Source organism: Rana temporaria, chromosome 10 (genome assembly GCF_905171775.1).
Source record: "Rana temporaria chromosome 10, aRanTem1.1, whole genome shotgun sequence".
Taxonomy (NCBI): Eukaryota; Metazoa; Chordata; class Amphibia; order Anura; family Ranidae; genus Rana; species Rana temporaria.
In genome coordinates this window covers 51,894,998-51,921,613 of record NC_053498.1, presented here as the reverse complement: position 1 = coordinate 51,921,613, position 26,616 = coordinate 51,894,998, and the positions used below count along the sequence as shown (strand labels likewise).

At 44.4% G+C, this 26,616-nt stretch overlaps 1 protein-coding gene across 4 annotated transcripts in view; it reads right to left on the bottom strand.

Moving 5' to 3' along the window:
- PPFIA3 (PTPRF interacting protein alpha 3) overlaps positions 1 to 26,616 on the bottom strand; it is a 624,634-nt gene that overhangs the window by 313,977 nt on the left and 284,041 nt on the right. For all 4 annotated transcript variants that reach the window (XM_040327613.1, XM_040327612.1, XM_040327615.1 and 1 more), the window contains 4 exons: positions 19,779 to 19,853; positions 19,623 to 19,703; positions 12,075 to 12,296; positions 4,847 to 4,993 (listed from right to left, as the gene is read on the bottom strand). In XM_040327613.1, the coding sequence (XP_040183547.1) occupies positions 4,847 to 4,993; positions 12,075 to 12,296; positions 19,623 to 19,703; positions 19,779 to 19,853 (525 nt within the window). The remainder of the gene's footprint in view (positions 1 to 4,846; positions 4,994 to 12,074; positions 12,297 to 19,622; positions 19,704 to 19,778; positions 19,854 to 26,616) is intronic.

Below are 26,616 nucleotides of genomic sequence, written 5' to 3'. Positions count from 1 at the left end.
CAGGGGAGGGGAGTGGCTACACCTCCCCTCATGAGGAGTTTGAGGGGGAGGAGGGGGAGGGGGTGGAGGCTGAGGATGAAGATATGGACATTGCCAGGGAAGTCCTTTTGGCCTCGGATTTGTTGACCCCTGAGGCTACCCCTGAGGCTGGCAGCAGTCAGGCCACCATCAGGGGTAGCCCCTCCCACTCCTCCCCCAACAGGGCTCCACCCACAAGGGTCTCTCTCTTCCCTCCTCCCAGGCCACAAGACTCAGCTGCAGGCAGGATGGCGACCCATGAGACCAGGGGGGTGGCCGAGCGTCTGCCGGCCAGTCTGCAGAGGGACAATGCCCGGCAGACCCGCCATCTGGCTCAGATCAAACAGACTGACCCAGATGGAGGACAGTATGGGTTCAATTAAGGAGTCACTCACTGATGTGGCCACAAACTCCTTGGCGGTCATCACATGCCTTTGTGACCTGCAGACCGCCACAACAGGCGTGGCCCAGGAGGTGAGTGCCCTGACCCAGGCTGTCCAGGACAACACCCGGGCTGTCCAGGCCAATACTGCTGCCCTCACTCTCAGTCTGACCAGGATAGCAGTGGCCTTGGAGGGCAGGCCAGCAAGAGGACAGTCACCAGGGGAGGCTCCCCCTTCCCCTGCTCACCCCCCCCCAGGAGGCTCCTCCTTCCCCTGCTCACCCCCCCTCCCAGGAGGCTCCTCTGGTTGGCCGTGGCCGTGGGCGGCCCAGGCGTAGCTTACGCCGCCACCGTAAATTTTTGGGGGTACTTTTGATTTTGCATTTTTATTATTTTTTCTAGTATACTGTACTTATGATTTGTTTAATGTGTGTGAATGATGTGTGAATGTGGGGGTGGCATTCCTGATTAAATAAGGGTGTCACCCTCAGTTTTGGTGGAGTAGGGATCACCAGGACCAGGGAGAAGTGATCCCAGGTCCATGTGAATGGTGTATGAATGCACAGTGACATAATTGGAGCAGTGGCGTGGTGTTACTGCTCCCAAGTACCATTGGGGGTACTTGGATCTAATCCAATTAGATGTGCATGTGATGTGTCTGTGCTAGGGACCACAGTGGGTGTGCATTCATGCATTCTCATTGTGACATGATTAATGTGTGTGTTTACTGTGCAAAGATGCATTCTGCGAGGCATCTCCTGACTGCTGTTCCCTCAGAAGAGGGGGTACCCTCGGTTACTAAAGTCACTAGTATAGTTGTGAGCATGGATGCCCCTGGCATGTTGGCAAACAGATTGTTGTCTTGCAAGTGTGTGTGCTCAGCTCTTCCTTAATGGTGTTGCTTTAGCTGACCTTTACACGGCTTGTGTAAAATTAGGGCACCTTTTATAAAGTGTAATTTTACACCATGAAACTAACAGAAGCGCACAGGGCGTAATCTACGCCGCACACACTTAATTTTGTGGATCGCCTTATCTCCCTCATTTGCATCTTTGCCTATCAAAACAGCGGCGTGTCTAGCGTATTTTGAGTGCGAAGAAGCGCCGGTGTAATTATTTTAGGTAGGACGGAAAAACCTGGATTTCAGGCGTATCTCGTTTTGAGGATCAGGCGCAAAAATACGCGCGGCGCAAATTTTAATTACGCCGCGCATCTCGAGTTAAGTCGGCGCATCTGCTTTGTGAATCTGGCCCTGTGTTTTTATCTGCTAACAATGTTTTGATTAACATTTGCGCAAATATCATTGTGCCCTAAAAATCAGTAACATCTTATTTGTATTCTACTGGTCATGTGATTTCAGAAAATACATGGTTTAGGGGCTGTAAGGGAAAAATTGCAAAAATGGCCTGGACACCTGAGTGTAAAAATGGAGCACAGGGCCTGGCAGCGAAAGGGTTAAACCACATTTGCCATGTAGCTGCCTACATCATTAATCTGTTTAGATCTTCTTGCAAGGTTTCCACATCCTGCGTAGAAGTTATTGCCCTGCTTAGCTTAATATTGTCCGCAAATACTGAGATTGAGCTGTTTATCCTATCCTCCAGATCCTTTATGAATGAATTAAATAGGATCGGTCCTAGAACAGAACCCTGGGGGACCCCACTTTCCACGCCAGATCATTCAGAGTACTCCCCATTTATCAGCACCCTTATATAGTCCCTTATCATACCCTCCAAGAGCGTGAATGTTTTTCATTGCCCTGACTCACGTGAGAACCTTGTGGTGTTTTTAACAATAATTGTGTACTAGTAGTATTGTATATGTTCCTTTTCCTTGTGGCGTTGGTATTGGGGAATATCATATGTTGAAAACCAGTGGACCATACTTATCCCAGTTGTAGACACCTGAAGGGGTCCATTATTTCTCATGTGTGTTTGAGCTCTGTAATTGGGGATCACAACCATCTGGTAAGAGGCTTGATTACAATGGAGGGCCTGTATGTATGGTGGAATTCCTTAACCACTTAAGGATATACGTCCGCAGAATGGCAGAAGAGCTGAAGAACGGGGAGAGGTGTGTGTAAACACACCTTCCCATTCTTCTGTGTGGCAGTGACACGGATAGTCTTTTCCCTGTTAAAAGGAACGACGATCAGTGACATCACACCTACAGCCACGCCCCCCTACAGTAAGAATCACTCCCTTAGGGCACACTTAACCCCTTAGCGCCCCCTAGTGGTTAACCCCTTCATTGCCATTGTCATTTTCACGGTAATTAGTGCATTTTTATAGCACTTTTCGCTGTGAAAATGACAATGGTCCGCCATATTGTCGCAGTCATGAAAAAAAAAAAAAACGCTGATCGCCGCCATTACTAGTAAAACCAATCAATAAACGCTTATTGCGATTTTTTTAACCAAACATAAGTAGAAGAATACATATCGGCCTAAACTATATATTTTTTGGGGATATTTATTATAGCAAAAAGTAAAAAACATTAAATTTTTTCAAAATTGACGCTCTATTTTTGTTTTAAGCGCAAAAAAAAAAAACTCAAAGGTGATCAAATATCACCAAAAGAAAGCTATTTTTGGGAAAAAAAGGACGGCAATTTTGTTTGGGAGCCACGTCGCACGACCGCGCAATTGTCAGTTAAAGCGACGCAGTGCGGAATCGCAAAAAGGGGCAAGGTCCTTAACCTGCATAATGGTCTGGGTCTTAAGTGGTTAACAATTTACCACCCAGTGGGATATATCATTATCTTGAGAAGAATTAGATACACCTTCATTCCACTATATGCTTTCATTTCCATAATATTTTATTAGGAGCGTTCAGAAATATAAGAATAGGAATGCAAAAATGACATGGGCCCAACAGCCTAAATATATACTTGAGTACCATAACCATAACAATGGTTAAATGTGTTAACCCAATATAAGGAAAATGTTGAGCAGGTGATAATTTGTATATACTCGAAAAGTTGCATAGATTACAAAGTGTGCATGAGTTTTGTATGGCAGAGGCCGATGCGACCTGAATCTATAGCGAAATCAGAATCACGATGATATCGACTGTGTTGTGAATTGAGCTGACTTCTTGAGACAGGAGGGGGTTGGTTAGGTAAGGCTCAATAATGTAGTGAGGTGGTGGAGTTTACGGGGTGGCAAATGTCATAGGGTGGATGTTATTTGTAAATAGGGGTAGTTCCAAGGTTGACAGTCCAGCTAGTGTGCAAGTGAGTATAGGAATGAATGAATGAATGAAGAATTTATATAGCGCGGCACATGCGAACTAAATCGCCTCTGGGCGCAGTATAGGAGGGTGGGGGTGGTAGGGGGGAGAAGGGGGAGGGGAATGGGGCCATTATATGCTTTCATTATTATTGGCACATAGACTTATTTCCATATTGAACTTTATGGACCATTCAATTCACTGTTTGATTGTACATTGATATATCTTCAGTAAACACACAGCTCCCGGTCCTGTCAGGGGAGAAATGCCTGCCCGTCTGTTCATACAATGTATGAATAGCGATCAGTCATTTCCCCTAGTGAGTCCACCCCCCCCTACAGTTAGAACACACCCAGGGAACATACTTAACCCCTTCCCTGCCCCCTAGTGTTAACCCCTTCCCTGCCAGTGGCATTTTTATAGTAATCAATGCATTTTTATAGCACTGATCGCTATAAAAATGCCAATGATCCCAAAAATGTGACAAAGGTGTCCGAAGTGTCCGCCATAATGTCGCAGTACCGAAAAAAAGTCGCTGATCGCCGCCATTACTAGTAAAAAAAAAAAAAATATTAATAAAAATGCCATAAAACTACCCCCTATTTTGTAAACGCTATAACTTTTGCGCAAACCAATCAATAAACGCTTATTGCGATTTTTTTTAACGAAAAATATGTAGAAGAATACGTATCGGCCTAAACTGAGGAAAAAAATGTGTTTCTTTATATTTTTGGGGAATATTTATTATGGTAAAAAGTAAAAAATATTAATTTTTTTCAAAATTGTCGCTCTATTTTTGTTTATACCGCAAAAACTAAAAACCTCAGAGGTGATCAAATACCACCAAAAGAAAGCTCTATTTGTGGGAAAAAAAGGCACCGATTTTGTTTGGGAGCGCGCAATTGTTAGTTGAAGCGACGCAGTGCTGAATCGCAAAAAGTGCTCTGGTCTTTGACCAGCAATATGGTCCGGGGGTTAAGTGGTTAAAGAGCACCCAAGGTTTTCAGTCCCTCAGATAGCTTCAGAAATTGTGTCACAGCACTTGTGATAAATACAAATCAAAGGTTTGCAGACAGGTTTACTTGATTATTTTAAAAGCCTACTATTTATATTAAGCTTTATAACCACAACAAAGGACTGTACTACATATACTGTGTCGCATGGGCAGTACATTCTGTCACTATAGGATAGGGTGCAGAGTCACTGGTTACCCTACCTGTCTGTAGAGAGAATCTTTACTGGCAAGTTCATTTTCCAGCTTGTCGTTGACATCGTGAAGTGATGTGGCTTCTCTTTGTGCGCTCAGATAGCGTTTCTCCAACGTGGTGATCCGCTCCTCCATATCCTCCCGTTGTGCTAGAGCCTGAAGTTGAGGGAAAAAAACAACTTTGCAAAGTGAATGGAATCTTAAAACCAACAGCAAAAACAATATTTAAATGTAATTTCACTTTCCCAGTAGAGCACAGGTGTCAAACACAAGGCCCGCGGGCCGAATCCAGCCCTCTGGGCCATTTCATGTGGCCCTCGCACCTCTCCTGCAGCTGCAGGAGAGCTCCAGCCCTCCTCTGGTCCTACTCCAGACCCTTACTTTCTGCTTTCAAGCAATGCATCCAGCTTCTTCCCAGCAGCAGCATAAGGAAAGGGGGGAGCACTGTGATGTAAGGGAGAGTAGGGGACTCAACTTCTGATGGTGGGGTGGCTCTTGACATCTAATGTAAGGTTGAGGGGATGCGCTAGACATCTAATCTTACAGATACAACCAGCCTTTTTGAGGACAATCATAATGCTGATGCGGCCCAGGATGAAATTGAGTTTGACACCCCTGCAGTAGAGCAATGCATATGTTTATAGCAGAACTGTCAGTAAAAGTCTAGCCTAATGCTGCGTACACACAGTCAGAACAAATGTTCGATGTAAGCTTGTTGTCGGAAAATCCGACCATGTGTAGGCTCCATCGGACATATGCTGTCGGAATTTCCGACAACAAATGTTTGAGAGCTGGTTCTCAATTTTTCCAACAACAAAATTACGATCGTCTGTAGCCAATTCTGATGCACAAAAATCCTACGCATGCTCAGAATCGATTTGAACTTCTCCTGATACACCGTCGTATCACTGAGTTCCGTCGGTCGGATCTATGCGCCCGATTCATAGAATCAGGTTCCGCATAGATCTCCCTAAGATCCGACAGGTGTAAGTGACTTACACCATCGGATCTTAGGCTGCAATCTCACGCTGTCCGCTAGGTGGCGCTTCCGTTTGTATACACGAGGAATATGCAAATGAGGAGTTACGCCGATTCAGAAACGAACGACCGCCCGGCGTTTTTTTTTTTTACGTTGTTTGCGTTCAGCTTTTTCCGGCGTATAGTTACCCCTGGGTCTATGAGGCACAGCCAAGTATGGCCGTCGTTCCCGCGACAAAATTAGAATTTTTTATGTTGTTTGCGTAAGTCGTTCGCGAATACGGATGGACGTAATTTGCGTAAACGTCGAAACCAATGACGTCCTTGCGACGTCATTTGGAGCCATGCACGCTGGGAAAATTTCCGGACGGCGCATGCGCTGTTCGATCGGCGCGGGGACGCGCCTGATTTGAATAGTACACTCCCCCTAGCCGCGGAATTTGAATTCCGCCGGGGGATTTACGATACGCCGCCGCAAGTTTTGAGGTAAGTGCTTTCTGAATTAAGCACTCGCCTCAAAAAATCCGCTAACCTATCTGAATCTGGCCCTACATCTTTAATTTTACTATAGACACCAAGCTGAATGGCAGACATGGCAGCCAGCAGCTCATGTCCCACAGCAATTGTGCAGTGGAGTGATTTTCTGACACTTCCCAAAGCGTTCTAGCATTGTGGCTACGTCACTTCCCCCTTATCTTCTTCACAACAATAACCTCCAATCATCCCTACCATGGCAGGCCTTTCCCTTGTTATTATTATTATAATACAAGATTTATATCGCGCCAACAGTTTGTGCAGCACTTTACAATATCAGGGAAGACAGTAGTGTTACAAAACAATTCAATACAGGAGGGATCATATGAAATAGGTTCTGGAAAATAGGATGAAAGCATTATACAGCACAACCCACACTTTCTAACACTACACTGACATGCATAATCCCACTCACCCTACTACACAAAATGGCACCAATGCTGACTACTGTACCCGCCATCCCTGTACCAAGACTCACTATTAATTAATGTTGTTTCACCATTACACTACCTTTTTTTTTATTATTATTCAATCTTTATTCTTTTTTTCTCATTCAAATATTAACAATTCTTTAAAAACAGGAAAAAATGATTCCTTATGTACATCATAGTCTTAGTAGTTATACAAAAAGTGAGACCACCTTATTTGGCATACTGGAAAAAGGAGAAAAAGAAACATTTACTGGAGGAGAAGAAACAGCCGGGCCAGGAAGTCTATATTTTATTTTACCCAATTTCGATATTATAATTATACTATTTCTCATTGCTCCCAGCTCTGTATTCCTCCCCACTTAGTACTACTCCCTTAATCTCTTACTGTTGGTTTCGTAGAGAAATTTCACTCACCCGGTTGTCTCCCCTACCCCAGCTAGGTCTCGGGGCTATAGCAACCATAACTCCACTGACTTATCACATGCCTTTTCAATCAGATATTATATTTTAGTTATTCTCCACCCCTACTATAATTCTTACCCTCTAGAGAGTGACACCCTTTTTCTCCAACCATGGCTTCCACATCTCCTCAAAGTCCTTAAGGTTACCTCTTTTTATATAAACTGCTCTTTCTTTACAAATCGTCTCATTTATTACCCTAATCCATTCCCTTACTGCCGGGGGCTTTGTCGCTTGCCATATCATGGCTATTAATTTTCTGGCTTGAAACAGACATGTCAATATTACAACTGTAGTGCTCTTCTTCTCCTCCCATCTTTCCTGTACCCCAATACATATATAGTGTGCCCTTCATCTCCACAGATATTCCAAATGTGTCACTCAAGATATTAAAGGGGTTGTAAAAGGATTTTTTTTTTTCATAAGCATCCTTTACCTGCAGACATTCCTCTTTTCACTTCCTCATTGTTCGTTTTTGCTCAGAAGTTGCTCTATTTCTTCTCTGTTCTGTTCACTTCCTGCTTGTCTGATTTTACTGACCACCGTGAAGGGAGGCTTTACTGCGGTGGTCAGTAACGTGCTCACCCCCTCATGGGAACTACATCTGTGCGGCAGGACGCTCTCTACGTGTTAGAGACTTCAAGGAGGTGTGAATTACTGGGCGTGCCGCAATTCATACTGGGAAATGTAGTTCTTACATGAACGAGCGATGCAAACCAGGAAGTGAATGAGAGAACAGAAACTAGAATGCCGGAGGTGATATAGATGAAGGAAATTAATAGGTATTTACTCGTTTTTTAACAGAATCATTACACTATTCTGTCTGTCTACCTTGCAGACATTAATTTTAGGCAAACAATTTTTTTCCTTTACAACTCCTTTAAGCACTCCCTTCCAATACCGAAACAACTTTGGGCAATGCCACACCATGTGTATTAGGTCTCAAAGCCCCTGGCATCTAGGACATTTATTGCCTAGTCTTCTTCCATACTTGACCAGACGCTTGGGCGTATAATAAGCTCTATTTATCAACATCAGCTGGGAGACTTTCGGTCCCATCTCTAGAATTCTTCTCCACTGCTCCTGTGTTATTTCCCCTATATCTTCTTCCCATCTCTCTCTTACTTTAAGGAGGTTAGACCCTGTATTGATCTTTTTGCTTATCTGCCCATATATTTCGGATATAAGGCCCTTAGTTGGGCCTACCTTAAGCAAATTTACCATTACACTACCTTACTTGCTGCCACAACATTGATGCAAACTTCTGCAATCATAGAATGCCATTTTTCTACACTGCACACTACTCTGCTTGTCATCACTGCACTCACACGCACTACCCTTTGCCACTGCACCCACATGTCAACACACTCTACACCAGTGGTTCTCAACCTGGGGGTCAAATGACGATTTGCCAGGGGTCGCCGAATTCTGGGCTGTTCCTGAAGCCCGCACCGCTCTCCTAGTCTTTTTGCAGCCACCCAGCAGGGCTGTCCCTGGAGCCTGCGACCGCCCACTCTGCCACCCAGCCATGCCCACTCAGTTCATGGCATGGCTGGGTGGCAGAGACTAGAGGTCAGCTGACTGGTAAAGTATGAAGTGGGAGGGGCTGGAGGAGACCCCATCTCCTGATTTCGGCATAGGTGTCACTGCTGCGAGACACCACAAAGTCAGAGACACCGTGAGTAACACTACCTGTGATTATAGTTGCCATTAAACAACAAGAAAGACGGCTAGAGAGAGTGATGGGAATTTTTTTTTAAATTAGGATAGAGAGATAAAAGGGAAAGAAAGGAGAACAAAGTGAAAAAGTGGTACATCCTAAAATGTAGCATAATGGATTTAATACCGTATGAGTGGAAGGGACTCAAGGAGCGCTAAATGTCCATGGTTTAGGGGCACAAATTACTTGTCTTGCCTTGGGTGCCGAAAACCCACTCTACGAAATAATTTTACTGTTAGGGGTCCCCACAGCTTGGGAAATTTTATCAAGGGGTCACGGCACTAGCAGGTTGAGAACCACTGCTCTAACCAATGTGCACTTCAGCACTTGCCACCATTGCTCTGTTGTGCATGAACCCACCTGCTGCACTGACAAATAATTCCAACACTAAAACAACACGCATGACTCTAATGCCTCGTACACATGATTGATTTTCCCAACGGGAAAACTGTCATGTTTGCTTTTGGTCGGGAAAACCAGCCATGTGTATGCTCCATAGCAGTTTTCTTGAAAGTGAAAACTGCAAGAAAAAAATTAGAACTTGTTCTCTTTTTTCCCACCGTGATTCTCTGCGTTTTTTATGCTTGGCAGTTTTCCTATGGGAAACACTGCAGTGGAGCATACACACGGCCTGTTTTCCCGACCAAAGCTCTCATGGCAGTTTTCCTGTCGGGAAAACCGAGAACCTGCTCGGTTGCCTTTCCCCCTACACACGGCCGGTTTTCCCCTCGGTTTTCCCGGTGGACTTTTGACCGCCAGGAAACTCGATCGTGTGTACAGTACCTGTTGCCTAGAATGTGTTTCCAGCATGACAGCATCGCGCCGACATCTCGCACTCGCTGGAATAGACAAAGCACATTCCAGCGAGCGCGTCATAGAAGCGACGGGAATCCGACTTTTAGCTGCGGCGTTTGGTATGAATCCTGAGAGGGAACTCCACGCCAAATTTTAAATAAAAAAACGGCATTGGTCCCCCCCCCCCAGGAGCATACCAGGCTCTTAGGTCTGGTATGGGTTGTAAGGAGACCCCCCTACGCCAAAAAACCGGCATGGGGGTCCCCCCACAATCCATACCAGACCCGTATTCAAAGCATGCTGCCTGGCCGGTCAGGAAAGGAGTGGGGACGAGCGAGCGCCCCCCCTCCTGAGCCGTACAAGACCGCATGCCCTCAACATGGGGGGGGGGGGTTGGGTGCTCTGGGACAGGGGGGGACGCACTGCGCCCACCCCAGAGCACCCTGTCCCCATGTTGATAAGGACAGGGCCTCTTCGATGTACCCCATATTCATTCACCTAGGGTGGGGGGCCGGTATCTGGGGGCCCCCTTATTAAAGGGGGCTCCCAGATTCCGATAACCCCCCCACCCGCAGACCCCGACAACCAACGGCCAGGGTTGTCGGGAAGAGGCCGTGTCCTTATCAACATGGGGACAGGGTGCTCTGGGGTGGGGGGGGCCGCAGTGTGCCCCCCCTGCCCCAGAGCACCCAACCCCCCATGTTGAGGGCATGCGGCCTGGTACGGCTCAGGAGGGGGGCGCTCGCTCGTCCCCACTCTTTTCCTGACTGGCCAGGCAGCGTGCTTTGGATACGGGTCTGGTATGGATTGTGGGGGGACCCCCACGCCGGTTTTTCGCCATAGGGGGGGGGTCTTCTTGCAACCCATACCAGACCTAAGGGCCTGGTATGCTCCTGGGGGGGGAACCCATGCCGTTTTTTTATTTAAAATTTGGCGTGGAGTTCCCTCTCAGGATTCATACCAAAATGCCGCAGCTAGAATTGGCGGGAATCCAAGTTGGATTCCCGTCGCTTCTATGACGGCTTTGTCTCCATCGCGGCAAGCCAGCTTGGGGCTGGCTCCCTCGATAGGGCTCGTAGGTGGTCAATCTCGCAGAGAAAGGGAGCGAGATTGACACAATATCACGGTCACCTACTGTACGAGGCATAACTCCACTTGACACTGAATGTACTAGTCCACTCTCCAGTAGTGCACTGAATCACACTTTTGCTCTTGGCACTGCTACCTTACATCACCTATGTCCCTTCACAGATGCATACTTCTCTATTAATCTTGTTTAACAAAAAACTGACACATTTTTGTTAGCATTTCTATATAATAAAAACAATCATCACATTCCCTGATAAACACAGATGACTACTATTGGCAGCACCTAAATATCTGTACATGAAACACAAGATTAAAATATGGAAACCATAAATGGAAAAGTAAAACTGTGAAAGTAACATCACATCATTACTTAGAGGCAAACATTATAATTTAAAACCAAATTTGTAAATGCTGAAAAATACAGTACATTTTCGCTTAAAAAAGTACTCCAAAGTTTGGCTCATTCTAATATGCTTTACTGATTATTGAAAAATACAGCAGGGTAATTACCTATGCTATGCTGTGCACCAAAATTCTACATCATGTAACTTTTTAGACATTAGCCATTGTTTTAGGTTTCCTAGTTGTGTGCCAAAAATTTAAAATTAAGTTCTCTGTGGACGACAGCTTAAAATATTACTTGAACTTCACCTGCATCAGACTGCATCTGACAGTTTGGCCAAGTGCAGTGCAAAAAATCTCAATAGGGAAATGGTCTGCTCAACAAGCTTTGCATTGTGCTTGGAAAGATAGGCACACATTCACATGGTAGGACTGCTGCTTCTGAGGCCCCATACACACGGCCGAGTTTCTCGGCAGAATTCAGCCAGAAACTCGGTCGGAGCTGGATTCTGCCGAGAAACTCGGTCGTGTGCACACTTTTCAGCGAGGAAGCCGACGAGGAACTCGTCGGGCCGAAAAGAGAACATGTTCTCTATTTCCTCGTTGTTCAATGAGGAAAGTCGGCCCGCCGAGATCTCGGCGGCTTCCACACTGAACTCGACGAGGAACTCGATGTGTTTGGCACGTCGAGTTCCTCAGACGTGTGTACAGGGGCCTAAGATTTAATGAACACTTTAGGCAGCAGGTTAGGGCTACTTCACCCGCTGCTGAGCAAAGCAAAGTGGGAGCGGTGCAGAAAACCTATAAAGTAGCCATCTACAGCAGTTCTTCCTATGTCAGTATCTCACTAATATGTATAAGATAGAGAACACAGAAAGGGTGGACTTACCTCTTTCACATCACGCTGCAGTTTGGAACAGACCTCCTCAGACTTTATAAGATCTTTTTGTGCTGTGTTTAGCTCCTCCTCAAGTTCGGACATTTGGCGGCACATCATGGTTAAACGCTCCTTGAGCTGACACAGCTCTAACCTCTGCTTCTCTACCAACTCCTCCAGTTCTGACTCTCGTCCACCTCTCAGTTCCAGGTGAGTAGAGCCATTGATGACAGCCTAAAAAGAACACACAGAAATAACCAAAGGTCCTGGGAGTTTAGAACCAAACTATATATATATATATATATATATACACACTTATTAATTGGATCAATTAATAAATCGGTGAACATTGGCATTCCTTGTCTAAATCAAATATTAAAAGTCCACAGAATGTTTTGATCGCAAACTAAAACTTGTTGTTTTGAATAGTATGGTATATATTGATTTTCAGAGCTTGCCACAATTTTTGGGATTCAGATGCATCTCTACCAATTTTACTGATGCTTTTGGATAAGAATAGCTAAAAAAACTAAGAAATTACCCTAAACCTCAGTTTAACGCTCATCTCTAACTCCTAGCGCTCTAACCTAATACCTAACCATTAAAGCTGAATGCAGATTAAAAAAAACAACGCTAACCCAATTATGCATTTGTTAAAAATATACAGTATATGTACAGTAAATGCATTTGTAATACAGCCAGTACCTGTTAGCTTCATGTAATAGCCTACACAGAAAGTCTCATACTAGGTAACACTGTGAGCTTTGTTGGCACTACTGCATCGTGCAGGGCTTTTGGATTTTTTATTACAAGCTCCCCAATAGGAACAGCAATCAGAATGATGACTTTACCATTGTTGTTAAAGCTTAAACACACTGTGCCGGATTCAGAAAGATACGACGGCGTATCTTCTGATACGTCGTCGTATCTCTGAGTTTCGACGGTCGTATCTATGCGCCTGATTTATAGAATCAGGTTACGCATAGATATCCCTAAGATCCGTCAGGTGTAAGTGTCTTACACCGTCGGATCTTAGGCTGCAATTCCGGGCTGGCCGCTAGGTGGCGCTTCCGTATTTTTACGCGACAAATATGGAAATTAGCATTTACGCCGATTCAGAAACGAACGACCGCCCGGCGCTTTTTTTTTACGTCGTTTGCGTTCGGCTTTTTCCGGCGTATAGTTACCCCTGCTATATGAGGGGTAGCTAATGTTAAGTATGGCCGTCGTTCCCACGCCGAGTTTTGAAATTTTACGTTGTTTGCGTAAGTCGTTCGCGAATACGGCTGGACGTAATTTACGTTCACGTCAAAACCAATGACGTCCTTGCGACGTCATTTAGAGCAATGCACACTGGGATATTTTACGGACGGCGCATGCGCCGTTCAAACAGAACGTAAAAAACGTGGGGTCAACCAAAATTTTAATAAAACACGCCCCCTACATCCCCATTTGAATTACGCGGCCTTACGCCGCAACACATACGTTACGCCGCCGTAACTAAGGGCGCAAGTTCTTTGTGAATAAAGGACTCGCGCAGAAAGTTAGAGCGGCGTAAAGTATCGGAGATACGTTACGCGGGCCGGACAGATACGCCATTGTATCCGAATCCGGCCCAATGCATGCAGAAATAAAGTAGGAGTAGGAGTAAATGGCTCTCTGTGCGTCTTTACAAAGCTGGGCTGGTACCAAAATGCCAAGGAAATTACCACTGATCTGGTGGAATGGTGCACAAATAAAAAAATATTTGCTGGAAGGAATACCTTTGCTTGGGATGTGTCCAGGACCAGACCCAAGTACTCCAGGCAAAGAAAAGGCCCAAGAGCATATTTTTCTAAATTGATCATCCAACCAAATGCATGCTGCATCTGAATTGTCCTGTGTATTCCATGCCAAATTTTGGAATGCAAATGTATATGTTTCGAGATTTTAGGTCCAGAATAGGGTGAATACCCCTGTTGGGCTTTGGTACTGTAAACAGGTTTGAACTGATTCCTTTAAACCTGTCTTGGGGACTTGTGCATATTGACTGTCCTGCACAGAGTCCTGACCTCAACCCAAAGAACACCTTTGGGATGAATTAAAGCAGCGACTGTGAGCCAGGCCAAAACATACCACCATACCATAAGACAAATATCAAAGTTGGGTAAAGATCATGGGAAATGAATGTATCGCTATCATTTGGACACATCATGAATATGTGCAAGAATGAACAATACACTAGATAAATCATATCATTTTGAGTCCTTGGGTTTGTTTAAAAGTTGAAAACCAACTCCACTAGAGAACATTAGCCATTTTATAACCCATACATAAGCTTAGGTTCTCTACCCTTGCTTTTAACAGCCATGCCAAACTCAAGGTTATCCTGCTTTCTACCATTTCCCTAATACCCCCTTTTTTATTTTTACGCCCCACACCCCTTTCTCCTTCCCACACATACAAATAACCTGCCTCGCCTGTGTTTCTTACTTCTCTTCCCTTTCCCGTTCTCTATACATCTGGACTAGTTGATACGATAAGTCAAATGCTGCTCTCAATTGCTTGTTTAACCTTTAAAGTTTAACATACCAAAAATATGGCATTAGACCAAAGAAGACACATCAGACAAACGTTTTTGACAAACTTTAATAATGTATACTGCTTGCATTGCTTGATACTCCACAAAAAACATTAGGTCCACCATAGCCTATCCCTTTCTATGTTAAAGTAAAAGTCCAGTGAAATCCTATTTAAACTTAAACCTGCACTAAACCCTATTAAACTCCATTCAAAGACTTACAGTGGATATAAAAAGTCTACACACCCCTGTTAAAATGTCAGGTTTCTGTGCTGTAAAAAAAATGAGACAAAGATAAATAATTTCAGAACTTTTTCCACCTTTAATGTGACATATAAAACTGTAAAACTCAATTGAAAAACAAACTGAAATCTTTTAGGGTGGGGAAGTTGATGGCTGCATGCCTTACTGGAAGGTGCTTAAAACGGCTATGTCTGATGGGTCAGACTGTTTGCTGAGCCCTCCTCGGATTGCCCTGCCTGCCCTCCCTGCTGTGTGCCCAGATTCCTCCTTGGATTGCTCTGCCTGCCCTCTCTGCTGTATGCACAGAGTTCTGCAGCATGAGTCTTTGAACCTTCTTACGCTCGTTATTTCCCCTGCTGTTATGGTTGTGAGGATAATTTCCGTTAACTGTGCCTATTGTTGTCCTGCAAACTGTTTCCATTTTGCTGTGCCATATTCCCACTCCATGGATTGTTACACCTTGCTACTGCCCTGAGGATCATCTCCCTTTCTGTGCCATATAGCTACCCGTGAACGGTTTATCGGCGCTGTGCCCATTTCTACCCCATGAACGGTTTATCCATGCTATGCCTATTGATAATCTGAGAACTGTTTAGCTGTGTTACGCCCATTGCTACTCCAAGAACTGTTTAACTGTGTTGCACTCCTTGCTACCCCATGAGGACTGTTTATCTGTGCGGTGTCCATTGCTATCCCGTGAATGTTCTCTGCTACTCCATAAACTGATTATTCGTGGCGTGTCCCAAAGCCACCCCTGTACACTCAAGCCTCCCAATATACATTCGCCAGTCAGTTTTGCGTGACCTGCCTCCGTGCCCTCCTAGTTCTTCACACTTACCTATTTCTGGTCCAGTCACATGGTCGACTCCCACCGTCAACTTCAGGGGTGAGGAGGGACAGCTGACAATGGATGCCCCATTGTAAGTCTATAGGTGACGTCACCACATAGGCATTGCAGCTATTGTTGGCAATATTACCTCCTCGCTGAAGTCAGCTGCTGGGGAGATCAAGTGACTGGACTGGAGTGCCCTCAAAATAGGTAAGTTTACACATCTTTCCTCTACAAGGCAGTTAGTATAATGCTTAAACTGGGGGTGGGAGCAGGTTTAGGTTTTAGAAGGATTAGGATTTAATTTGACAAACTCACTATGCTTCACATTGTATTTTTAGTCAAATGTCCAATTCTAATCTGTTTTCACTGAATGTCAAGATGATTTAGAATGTTTACTTTGTATAATAGATGAAGAATAGGCAGCGTCTGCTCCACCTATGGTGCTAAATACCTGTGCTGTAATATTTTGTGTCTATAACGGAAACATAAAACATAAACCATAAACAAAACAATTAAATCAAAAATAAATAATACAGTCAATAAAGGGATAAATAATAGCATATAAAGTGCATACACATTAGTGACTGAGTACCAAAGTCCAATTTTAATAGTGAATATCAACAAATGAATCAATAAAAAATTGTTGGAAAAGAACGTTATGTTCTAGTCAGCGCCCACTATTCCCACACATGCAGGATCAGGATTTTTGCTTTGGTGACGTCTACAGTAGGTGCACGCGATATTGTGTCAATCTCGCTCCCTTTCTCGGCGAGATTGAGCACCTACGAGCCCCATCGCGGGAGCCAGCGCCGAGCTGGCTTGCCGCGATGGAGACAGAGCCGTCATAGAAGCGACGGGAGATCCGACTTGGATTCCCGCCAATTCTACACGTGTGCGGCGTTTGTTATGAATCCTGAGGGGGAAGTCCCCGCCGGATTTTAAATAAAAATTCGGCATGGGTTCCCCCCTCAGGAGCATACCGGGCCCTTAGGTCTGTTATGGGTTGTAAGGAGAGCCCCCCTACGCCGATAAAACGGCGTAGGGGGCCCCCCTACAATCCATACCAGACCCGTATCCAAAGCACGCTACCCGGCCGGTCAGGAAAGGAGTGGGGACGAGCGAGCGGCCCCCCCCTCCTGAGCCGTACCAGGCTGCATGCCCTCAACATGGGGGGGTTGGGTGCTCTGGGGCAGGGGGGTGCACTGCGGGCCCCCCCACCCCAGAGCACCCTGTCCCCATGTTGATGAGGACAGGGCCCCTTTCGACAACCCTGGCCGTTGGTTGTCGGGGTATGCGGGCGGGAGGCTTATCGGAATCTGGGAGCCCCCTTTAATAAGGGGGCCCCCAGATAACGGCCCCCCACCCTAAGTGAATGGATATGGGGTACATCGTACCCCTACCCATTCACCTGCAAGAAAAGTGGTAAAAACACAAATAAACCACACAGGGTATTAAAATATTTTATTAGTCTGCTCTGGAGGCTCCCCCTGTCTTCTTTAGCTCTTTTACCAGGGGGAGCTTCTTCTTCCGATTTCCGGGGGTCTTCTCCTGCTCTCCGGGGTCTTCACCGCTCTTCTGTGACGTCTTCTCCGCTCCGGGGGGTCTTCTTCTATGTTCGCCGCTCTCCGCTCTTGACTCGGCGCACCCCGGTTCTTCCTCCCGCTGTCCGGTGCCTTCTCCTTCTTCCGCTGTTCTGTGACGTCTTCTCCCGCTGTTCTGTGACGTCTTCTACTTCTCCCTTCAGGCCGCTGTGCTGTGACGTCTTCTCTTCTTCTCTTCTCCCGATGTTGACACGTCGCCTCTTCTCGCTGCAAAGACAGGTGCGTGGCTTGCGTCGGACTTATATAGACCTCACAGTCCCATCATGCTCCGGTAGGTACCACGTGGGTAGGTATCACATGGGTAGGTACCAGAGCATGATGGGACTGTGAGGCCTATATAAATCCGATGCAAGCCACGCACAGTCATTGCAGCGAGAAGAGGCGACGTGTCAGCATCGGGAGAAGAAGAGAAGACGTCACAGCACAGCGCAGCGGCCTGAAGGGAGAAGTAGAAGACGTCACAGAACAGCGGAAGAAGAGGAGAAGACGTCACAGAACAGCGGAAGAAGGAGAAGGCACCGGACAGCGGGAGGAAGAACCGGGGTGCGCCGAGTCAAGAGCGGAGAGCGGCGAACATAGAAGAAGACCCCCCGGAGCGGAGAAGACGTCACAGAAGAGCGGTGAAGACCCCGGAGAGCAGGAGAAGACCCCCGGAAATCGGAAGAAGAAGCTCCCCCTGGTAAAAGAGCTAAAGAAGACAGGGGGAGCCTCTGGAGCAGACTAATAAAATATTTTAATACCCTGTGTGGTTTATTTGTGTTTTTACCACTTTTCTTGCAGGTGAATGGGTAGGGGTACGATGTACCCCATATCCATTCACTTAGGGTGGGGGGCTGTTATCTGGGGGCCCCCTTATTAAAGGGGGCTCCCAGATTCCGATAAGCCTCCCGCCCGCATACCCCGACAACCAACGGCCAGGGTTGTCGGGAAGGGGCCCTGTCCTCATCAACATGGGGACAGGGTGCTCTGGGGTGGGGGGGGCCCCGCAGTGCACCCCCCTGCCCCAGAGCACCCAACCCCCCCATGTTGAGGGCATGCAGCCTGGTACGGCTCAGGAGGGGGGGGGGGGGCGCTCGCTCGTCCCCACTCCTATCCTGACCGGCCGGGTAGCGTGCTTTGGATACGGGTCTGGTATGGATTGTAGGGGGACCCCCTACGCCGTTTTTTCGGCGTAGGGGGGCTCTCCTTACAACCCATAACAGACCTAAGGGCCCGGTATGCTCCTGAGGGGGGAACCCATGCCGAATTTTTATTTAAAATCCGGCGGGGACTTCCCCCTCAGGATTCATAACAAACGCCGCACACGTGTAGAATTGGCGGGAATCCAAGTCGGATCTCCCGTCGCTTCTATGACGCGCACGTTGGAATGTGCTGTCACTATTCCAGTGAGTGCGAGATGTCGGCGAGATCTCGGCACCATGTCGCCGAGAATCAGCGCGATGCTGTCGTGCTAAAAACACAATATCACAAACACCTACTGTAGTTTGGTCATATTTGACCATATATTCTATAGCATCACAGTTTTAAATGTTTTTTATTGTACGATGCTGACATTCAATAAACTGAGGATTTTTACTCTATGTGGCGTTTTTCTTTCTATATATCGCACACCCGCACTTATTGACCCTGGAGCTCTGGAGTCACCAATGGGGTAACCCACACCAGCAGGAGTAATCAGAAGATATCGCAGGGGGATAGGTCCCCTTAAAGACCTACAAGCACAGGAGAATCCTCTTGCTATATGGTAAGGGAGTCCAACATATCTGGTGAGTGTGGAGTATTGCCAGTCCCCCACAAGGTGAATGCGCAGACACCATAGGAATACCGAGCACGAAAGTACTTTTTCACAAGGAATAGATTTTGATTTGCACGGCCATCACATTATGCACTACATATGTCACTTTAATTTTTCAATAATTATGTTATTGACTTTTTATTGATTGATTTGATGATATTCACTATTAAGATTGGACTTTGGTACTCAGTCACTAATGTATGCACTTCATATGCTATTCTTTATCTTTTATTGACTGTATTAATTATTTTTGATTTAATTGATTTGTTTAGTATAAGTTGGTTTATGGTTCAGTTAAAGACAGAATATTACAGCACAGGTATTTAGCACCATAGTAGGTGGAGCAGGAGCTGTCTATTATTCATCTATTTTCATTTGGCCCACTAGTGGGGACAGTATTGACAGCAGCGGCCCAATCATATCGCCATCTATCTCCAAGGCACGAGTGCCCAACATTTTTACCTTGTATAATGTTTGTATATGCATGCAACTCTTCCTCTGATACAATTTATGTTAGTATGGTACTTACAGAGCTCTGTGAGTCTCCATCTTTATTGCCATCATCAATCCCCGATCTCCTCCTGGCAAGTTGCTCTCGAAGGGATAGTGACTAAAACATAGGACAGAGATTAATACTTCTTGACTATGTCAAAAGTCAGTTCCATAGAAATGTGAGCAAGCCCACCTCTTGACTGGACATATCCAACTCCTCCTCTAACACTGCAACTCTTTCGAGTGCCACACGGAGGCGCTCTCGTACCTGGAAAAGATAAAGTATTTAAAATTGAGTATAAGGACCCTTTCACATGGGTGATTGGATCAGGTCAGCCTGTCAGTTTTTCAGATGGACCTGATCAGAAGATCCATGCATGTGCATCTCCTCGCAGGGATGTAGTCCTAAGGAAGGATGCAAGCACGCTGACTAACCCCCAGACAGAACGGCTCGGATGACGGGGGCAAGCTTACTGAGGAGAAACAGGAAGTGAGAAATTCAGACAAAGAAAAAAAAACATTTAGAAGTGAAATCGAAGGAAAAGGTAAGTGAACCAACAATGCACTAGCTTAAAGGAACCGATTTAGAAAATAAACTAACCTTTACAACTCCTTTAAAACATAAATTGCTGACCTGACAGGTGTAAAGCACAAGATCTCCCCCCTAAACATAAATATAGCATATTGTATTAAATACTATTTTAAATACTACCTTCCTATACAAATCTGACTTTTTAGTAAATGCACAGCAATCAATTCTTTGGCACCACTGCTATTGCTATGGCTGTACTCAATGGCCCTCCAACAGAATTTGAGCTGGGTGTACACACTGGATCAGCAACATAGTGTGAAGTGGAAGAGTACATTTAGTACAGAAGATGAACGTATATCCTTTCTGGGAGCCTGGGGAAGGAAGGTCACAGTACACTGGGTAAGCAAGGCCAGTAACAACAATTCTAAGCTCCTTTTGCTGACTTTTGACCATTCAACTCTGGGCCACACCAGAGTCTGGAAGCCAGAGACCCCAAAAGATAAACTGATCCCAATTAACCTTCAATCATTTATCGACAACCTATTGACCCCACCCATTTTATTGAACTTTTGGATACTTCTATTTACCCTTGGGGTCATTTATGATCACTTTGGAGAACCATTAGAAAATAAGTTTAAAACACAGGCAAAATGTTGAAACCTAGTTGATGCCATAAACTAACTACAAGCTATATTTTGCAACCTTTTGCCAAAAATGTCAAAAGCAAAAGACATAGACTAGGTTCACATGGGCGGCAGTGTGGAGGTAAATACAGCCAGATGATCCACGTTTTTAGCTTCCCCAGCCACCTACCTCAAAACACACACATGACATGCCTCTCCCCCGTACTCAAAAAATTATTGACTATTGGAATTTCCTTTTGCATGGTTTCAGTGGTGATCAAAATCTACGAACTGATCAACAGCGGGTCAAGGTTTGTTGTAAACATGTAATGATGCCCATATCCATAGCTCTGGCTTCTTCCATAGAATAGTAGGCATTGATCCCGTAGATCCATTCAGTTTGGGGGGAGTGGCAGTTGCTTTCCATTATACGGGGTCCTTGTTGTGTTAAACAGATGTATGGTAAGTGTACCTTATTTCTTAAGGGATGTATTTGATATATGTGATAAGAACAGAGCGGGTTTAAAGGCTGGAATTGTCTTTGTGATCGAGCAATAAAATCTTTAACTGTGGGCCAAAAGAGTATGATGCAGTTGCAATCCCACCAATCGAGTAACATTGATCCCTTAGCTAGGTGCCATCCGCAGAATCCGTAGGTCTCCTTCTACAGCTCTACAGCTGGGCACACACTATAAGAAAATTGTAAGAGAAATTCCATACAAGGCACGGTCGCTCAACTTTTGTATAATGTGTACACAACTTTCGACATCCGATTCAGACTATCAAAATGAAAATTTCCAAAGGGACAAACTCCAAAATATTTCTTGCATGTGAACAATTTTTATTTAATGTGCACCGTTTTTCATACAAGAACAATCAGATAAGAAAGACTGTGCATGATCAATTAAAATTAGCATAGTACACACAATCAATAAAACAAGGATTGTACATATCGGACCTCAGAAAAGTAGAAGCATGCATATGTAATCAGTACTTGGTTTGGGCCCCTTTTGCAGCAATTACTACCTTAATATGGTGTGGCATTGCATCTATCAGACTGTGGCACTGCTGAGGTGTTATGGAAGACCAGGATTCTTCAAAAGCAGCCTTCAGCTCTTCTGCATTGTTTGGTCTAATGATCCTATCTTTCTCTTGGCAATGCCCCATAGATTCTCTATGGGGATCAGGTCAGGCGAGTTTGCTGGCCAATCAAGCACAGTGGTGCTTTTGGCAGTGTGGGCAGGTACCAAGTCCTGCTGGAAAATGAAGTCAGAATCCCCATAGAGCTCATCTGTGGAAGGAAGCATGAAGTGCTCCAAAATCTCATGGTAGATGGCTGCGTTGACCCTAGACTTAATGAAGCACCACTGTGACCAACACCAGCAGATGACATGGCTCCCCAAATCAACACAGACTGTGGAAACTTCACACTGGACTTTAACCACTTCAATACAGGGCTTTTATACACACCTCCATACCGGGCCTATTCTGGCACTTCTCTCCTACATGTACAAATCATCATTTTTTTGCTAGAAAATTACGCAGTACCCCCAAACATTATATATGTTTTTTTAGCAGACACCCTAGGGAATAAAACGACGGTCATTGCAACATTTTATCTTGAACGGTATTTGCGCAATAATTTTTCAAACGCCTTTTTTGGGGAAAAAAATTGTTTCATGAATTAAAAAAATAACAAAACAGTAAAGTTAGCACAATTCTTTTCTAAAATATGAAAGATTAGGTTACACCGAGTAAATAGATACCTAACATGTCATGCTTTAAAATTGCGCACACTCATGGAATGGCGCCAAACTTTGGTACTTAAAAATCTCCATAGGCAAGGCTTTGAAATTTTTTACAGGTTACCAGTTTAGATTTACAGAGGAGATCTAGTGCTAGAATTGTTGCTGCCACTCTAACGCATGCGGCGATACCTCACATATGTGGTTTAACCCATATGGAAGAAAAATATATTTCCAATATATTTATTAAAAACAATTATATATTTTAAATATATTTACAATATATTGGCGTACGCAAATATATTTTTACATCTATTCCAAAAATGTAAATTAAAATATATTTTCCAAAGGCATATATTTGAAAATATATTTTTTTTAATATATTTGCCAGATATTTTTGAGCATCTAAAAAAATGCATTTAAACATATATTTTTAAATATACTTGTAAAGGCATTCCAAAATATAATTTAAATGCATTTTCCAAAGACATATATTGGAAAATATATTTTTAAAATATATTCTTCAGATTTTTTTTAACACATAAAAAAAGTAATTTCAACATATATTTTTACATATATTTGTAAATGTGTTCCAAAAATATAATTTTAATATATTTTCCGAAGGCATATATGTGAAAATATATGTTTGTAAATATATGTTTCAGATATTTTTGAACATATAAAAAAATGCATTTGAACATATATCTTTAAATATACTTGTAAATGCATTCCAAAAATATAATTTGAATTTATTTTTCAAAGATATATATTAGAAAATATATTTTTAAAATATGTTTTTCTGAAAATATTTAGGGGCAGATTCACAAGCTACTGATACGCCGGCGTACTTTCAAATTTCCCGCGTCGTATCTTTGTTTTGAATCCTCAAAACAAGATACGACGGCATCTGGGTTAGATCGGACAGGAGTACGTCTTCGTACGCCTTCGGATCTAAGGTGCAATTCTTCGGCGTCCGCTGGGTGGCGTTCAAGTCGTTTTCTGCGTCAAGTATGCAAATTAGCTATTTCCGACAAAATAAACTTTCACTTACCTGCCTATGATCCCCCGTTGTTCCGATATCGCCGTCCCGTTCTCCGGTCCCGGTCTGTTCCACTTCCTGCGGGTCGGTGTCCCGTCACGGCCGCTGATAGGCCGAGCGCACTGTGAGTCACCGACCCGCAGGAAGTGGAACAGACCGGGACCGGAGAACGGGACGGCGATATCGGAACAACGGGGGATCGTAGGCAGGTAAGTGAAAGTTTATTTTGTATAGTTTTACAGCCCGGGCACAGCGGGGGTTAAAAGTTTTAGCTTGGAGAACTCCTTTAAGGGGCAGATCCACAAAGATCTGCCCGGCGCATCGTATCTGAGATACGCTAAGCCGCCGTACCTTACCTGGCTTTGGTTCGAATCCTTAAAGATTTTGCGCCGTAAGTTACGGCGGCGTAGTGTATCTCAAGCGGCGTAACGGCGTGGAATTCAAATGCGGCGAGTAGGGGGCGTGTTTCATTTAAATGAAGCGCGTCCCCATGCCAAACGAACTGCGCATGCTCCGTTCCTAAATTTCCCGCCGTGCATTGCGCTAAATGACGTCGCAAGGATGTAATTGTTTTGACGTGGACGTAAATTACGTCCATCCCGATTCACGGACGACTTACGCGAACATAAAAAAAAATTCAAATTAAACGCGGGAACGACGGCCATACTTAACATAGCAGGTTTAACTATACGCCACCAAATAGCAGCTTTAACTATACGCCGAAAAAAGCCGACTAGAGACGACGTAAAAGAATGCGATGGCCGCTCGTACGTTCGTGGATTGTCGGAAATAGCTAATTTGCATACTTGACGCAGAAAACGACTTGAACGCCACCCAGCGGACGCCGAAGAATTGCATAGTTTTACAGCCCGGGCACAGCGGGGGTTAAAAGTTTTAGCTTGGAGAACTCCTTTAATGTCTAATAAAGACATTTCAACATATATTTTTTCTGACATTTTTGTAACTATGACATAGATAACATTCTGAATACATTTATAAGAGAGACACTCCCATTTTAAAATGGTTTGTTTTTATACGATTTTAAGCACATAATCCATTTAATACAAAGCAGATAAACCTCTTGCATCCACTTTCCATTCCCAAAGAATGTCATTCTGAATTGAGAACGCTTGTCGGCGGACCAGCAAAATGTCTTAAAATACAGCAAGTCCAGTTAGTTTGATTTATTGATTGACCTGAATGAATGAGAACCTTCACAAACATCCACCTCCACAGTACAAGGGTCTTGTCTGCTTACAGGGTACCGAGAGAAACTCTGGATATAAATCATCAATGTTCTGTTTAATCCATGAATCAGTAGTTACACTATTATTACCAAACTCCCTCTTTAGTGTCTTTATGGACCTTGCTTGGTACACTGGTGTGCAGTCATGTTGAAACAGGAAGGGGCTGTCCCCAAACTGTTCGCACAAAGTTGGGGGCATGAAATTGTCCAAAATGTCTTGGTATGCTGACGCTTTAAGAGTTCCCTTCACTGGAACTAAGGAGCCAAGCCCAACCCCTGAAAAACAACCCCCCCCCCCCCATAATCCACCTCCACCAAATGATTTGGACCAGTGCACAAAGCAAGGTCCATAAAGACATGGATGAGCGAGTTTGGGGTGGAGGAACTTGACTGGCCTGCACAGAGTCCTGACCTCAACCTGATAGAACACCTTTGGGATGAATGTGCTTCTGGAAGATTGGTCAAACATTCCCATAGGACAGCCTTCCCAGAGGAATTGAATCTGTTATAGACTGGGATGCCATTAAAGTTCATGTGTGTGTAAAGACAGGTGTCCTAATACTTTTGGCAATATAGTATATATAGTATATATACTGTATATTCTTTTTATACTAAGTCCAGTCCATTGTTTGGACTTAGTACCTGCCGAAGGGTAGTTCCAGCAGCCAAATAAAAGGAATTGGGATATTAAAGTTCTCCCCAGCACAAAATTAAAACTCAGCAGCTACACAAAGGGGGTTATTTACTAAAGGCAAATCCACGTTGCACTACAAGTGCACTTGAAATTGCAAGGAAAGTGCACTTGGAAGTGCAGTCGCTGTAGATCCGAGGGGAGAAAGGAAAATAAAAAAAACAGCATTTTAGCTTGCACATGATTGGATGATAAAATCAGCAGAGCTTCCCCTCATTTCAGATCTACCCCTCAGATTTACAGCGCCTGCACTTACATGTGCACTTTCAGTGCAATTTCAAGTGCACTTTGCACTTGTAGTGCAAAGTGAATTTGCCTTTAGTAAATAACCCCCATACTGTACACATACTACAGCTGCTGACTTAATATTAGGACACTTACCTGTCCTGGAATCCGGCGATGTTGGTACCCCAGCCAATGTTTCCATTGGCTCTCGGTTGCTGCTGCCGCCATTCCCTATAGGGGCCAATTCACACCACATGCAGTCCAGTGCGGTTTTTTTTCTGCATGGAAAGTAGGATATATGGTTTTTAATGGCATAATTCACACCAGTGCTTGCAGTTCCAGAAAAAAAGTAGAGCATGCTGCATTTTTCCTGCACTGGACTGTAATGGAACACTGTAAAGCACATCAAAAACGCACTAGAATGCACCTGAACGCACATGTCCTTATCTAAGGTTAAGAAAAAAAGGAGGAAAATGCACTGGAATGCTTTAAAAACACACCAAACATGCCCTGGAATGCATCAAAAACACGCATGCAGAAAAGCATCGGAAACGCATCTGCCGCAGCGAGATCTCTCGGAAGTGGGGACAGGTACCTGTCAAAAACAGGAACCTGCTCCCCTCCCCCGAAAGGTGGCAAATGTGGCAAAGTAGGGGGGGGGGGCAAATAAGTGGAGCTTCCACTTTTGGGTGGAAGTTCGCTTTAAGTGTCATATCCCTGCCCAAGCTGCACTGTTGTCATGTGCCAATACTAGGCTGGGCTGGAAGATAAATATGGAAGTGATGAGAGCTGCATTCTTGTGTGTGTATATACACAGTATATATGTGTGTGTATATAATATATATATATATATATATATATATATATATATATATATACACATACATATATACACACACATAGCAGAATGAATATACAGTGTGTATATAT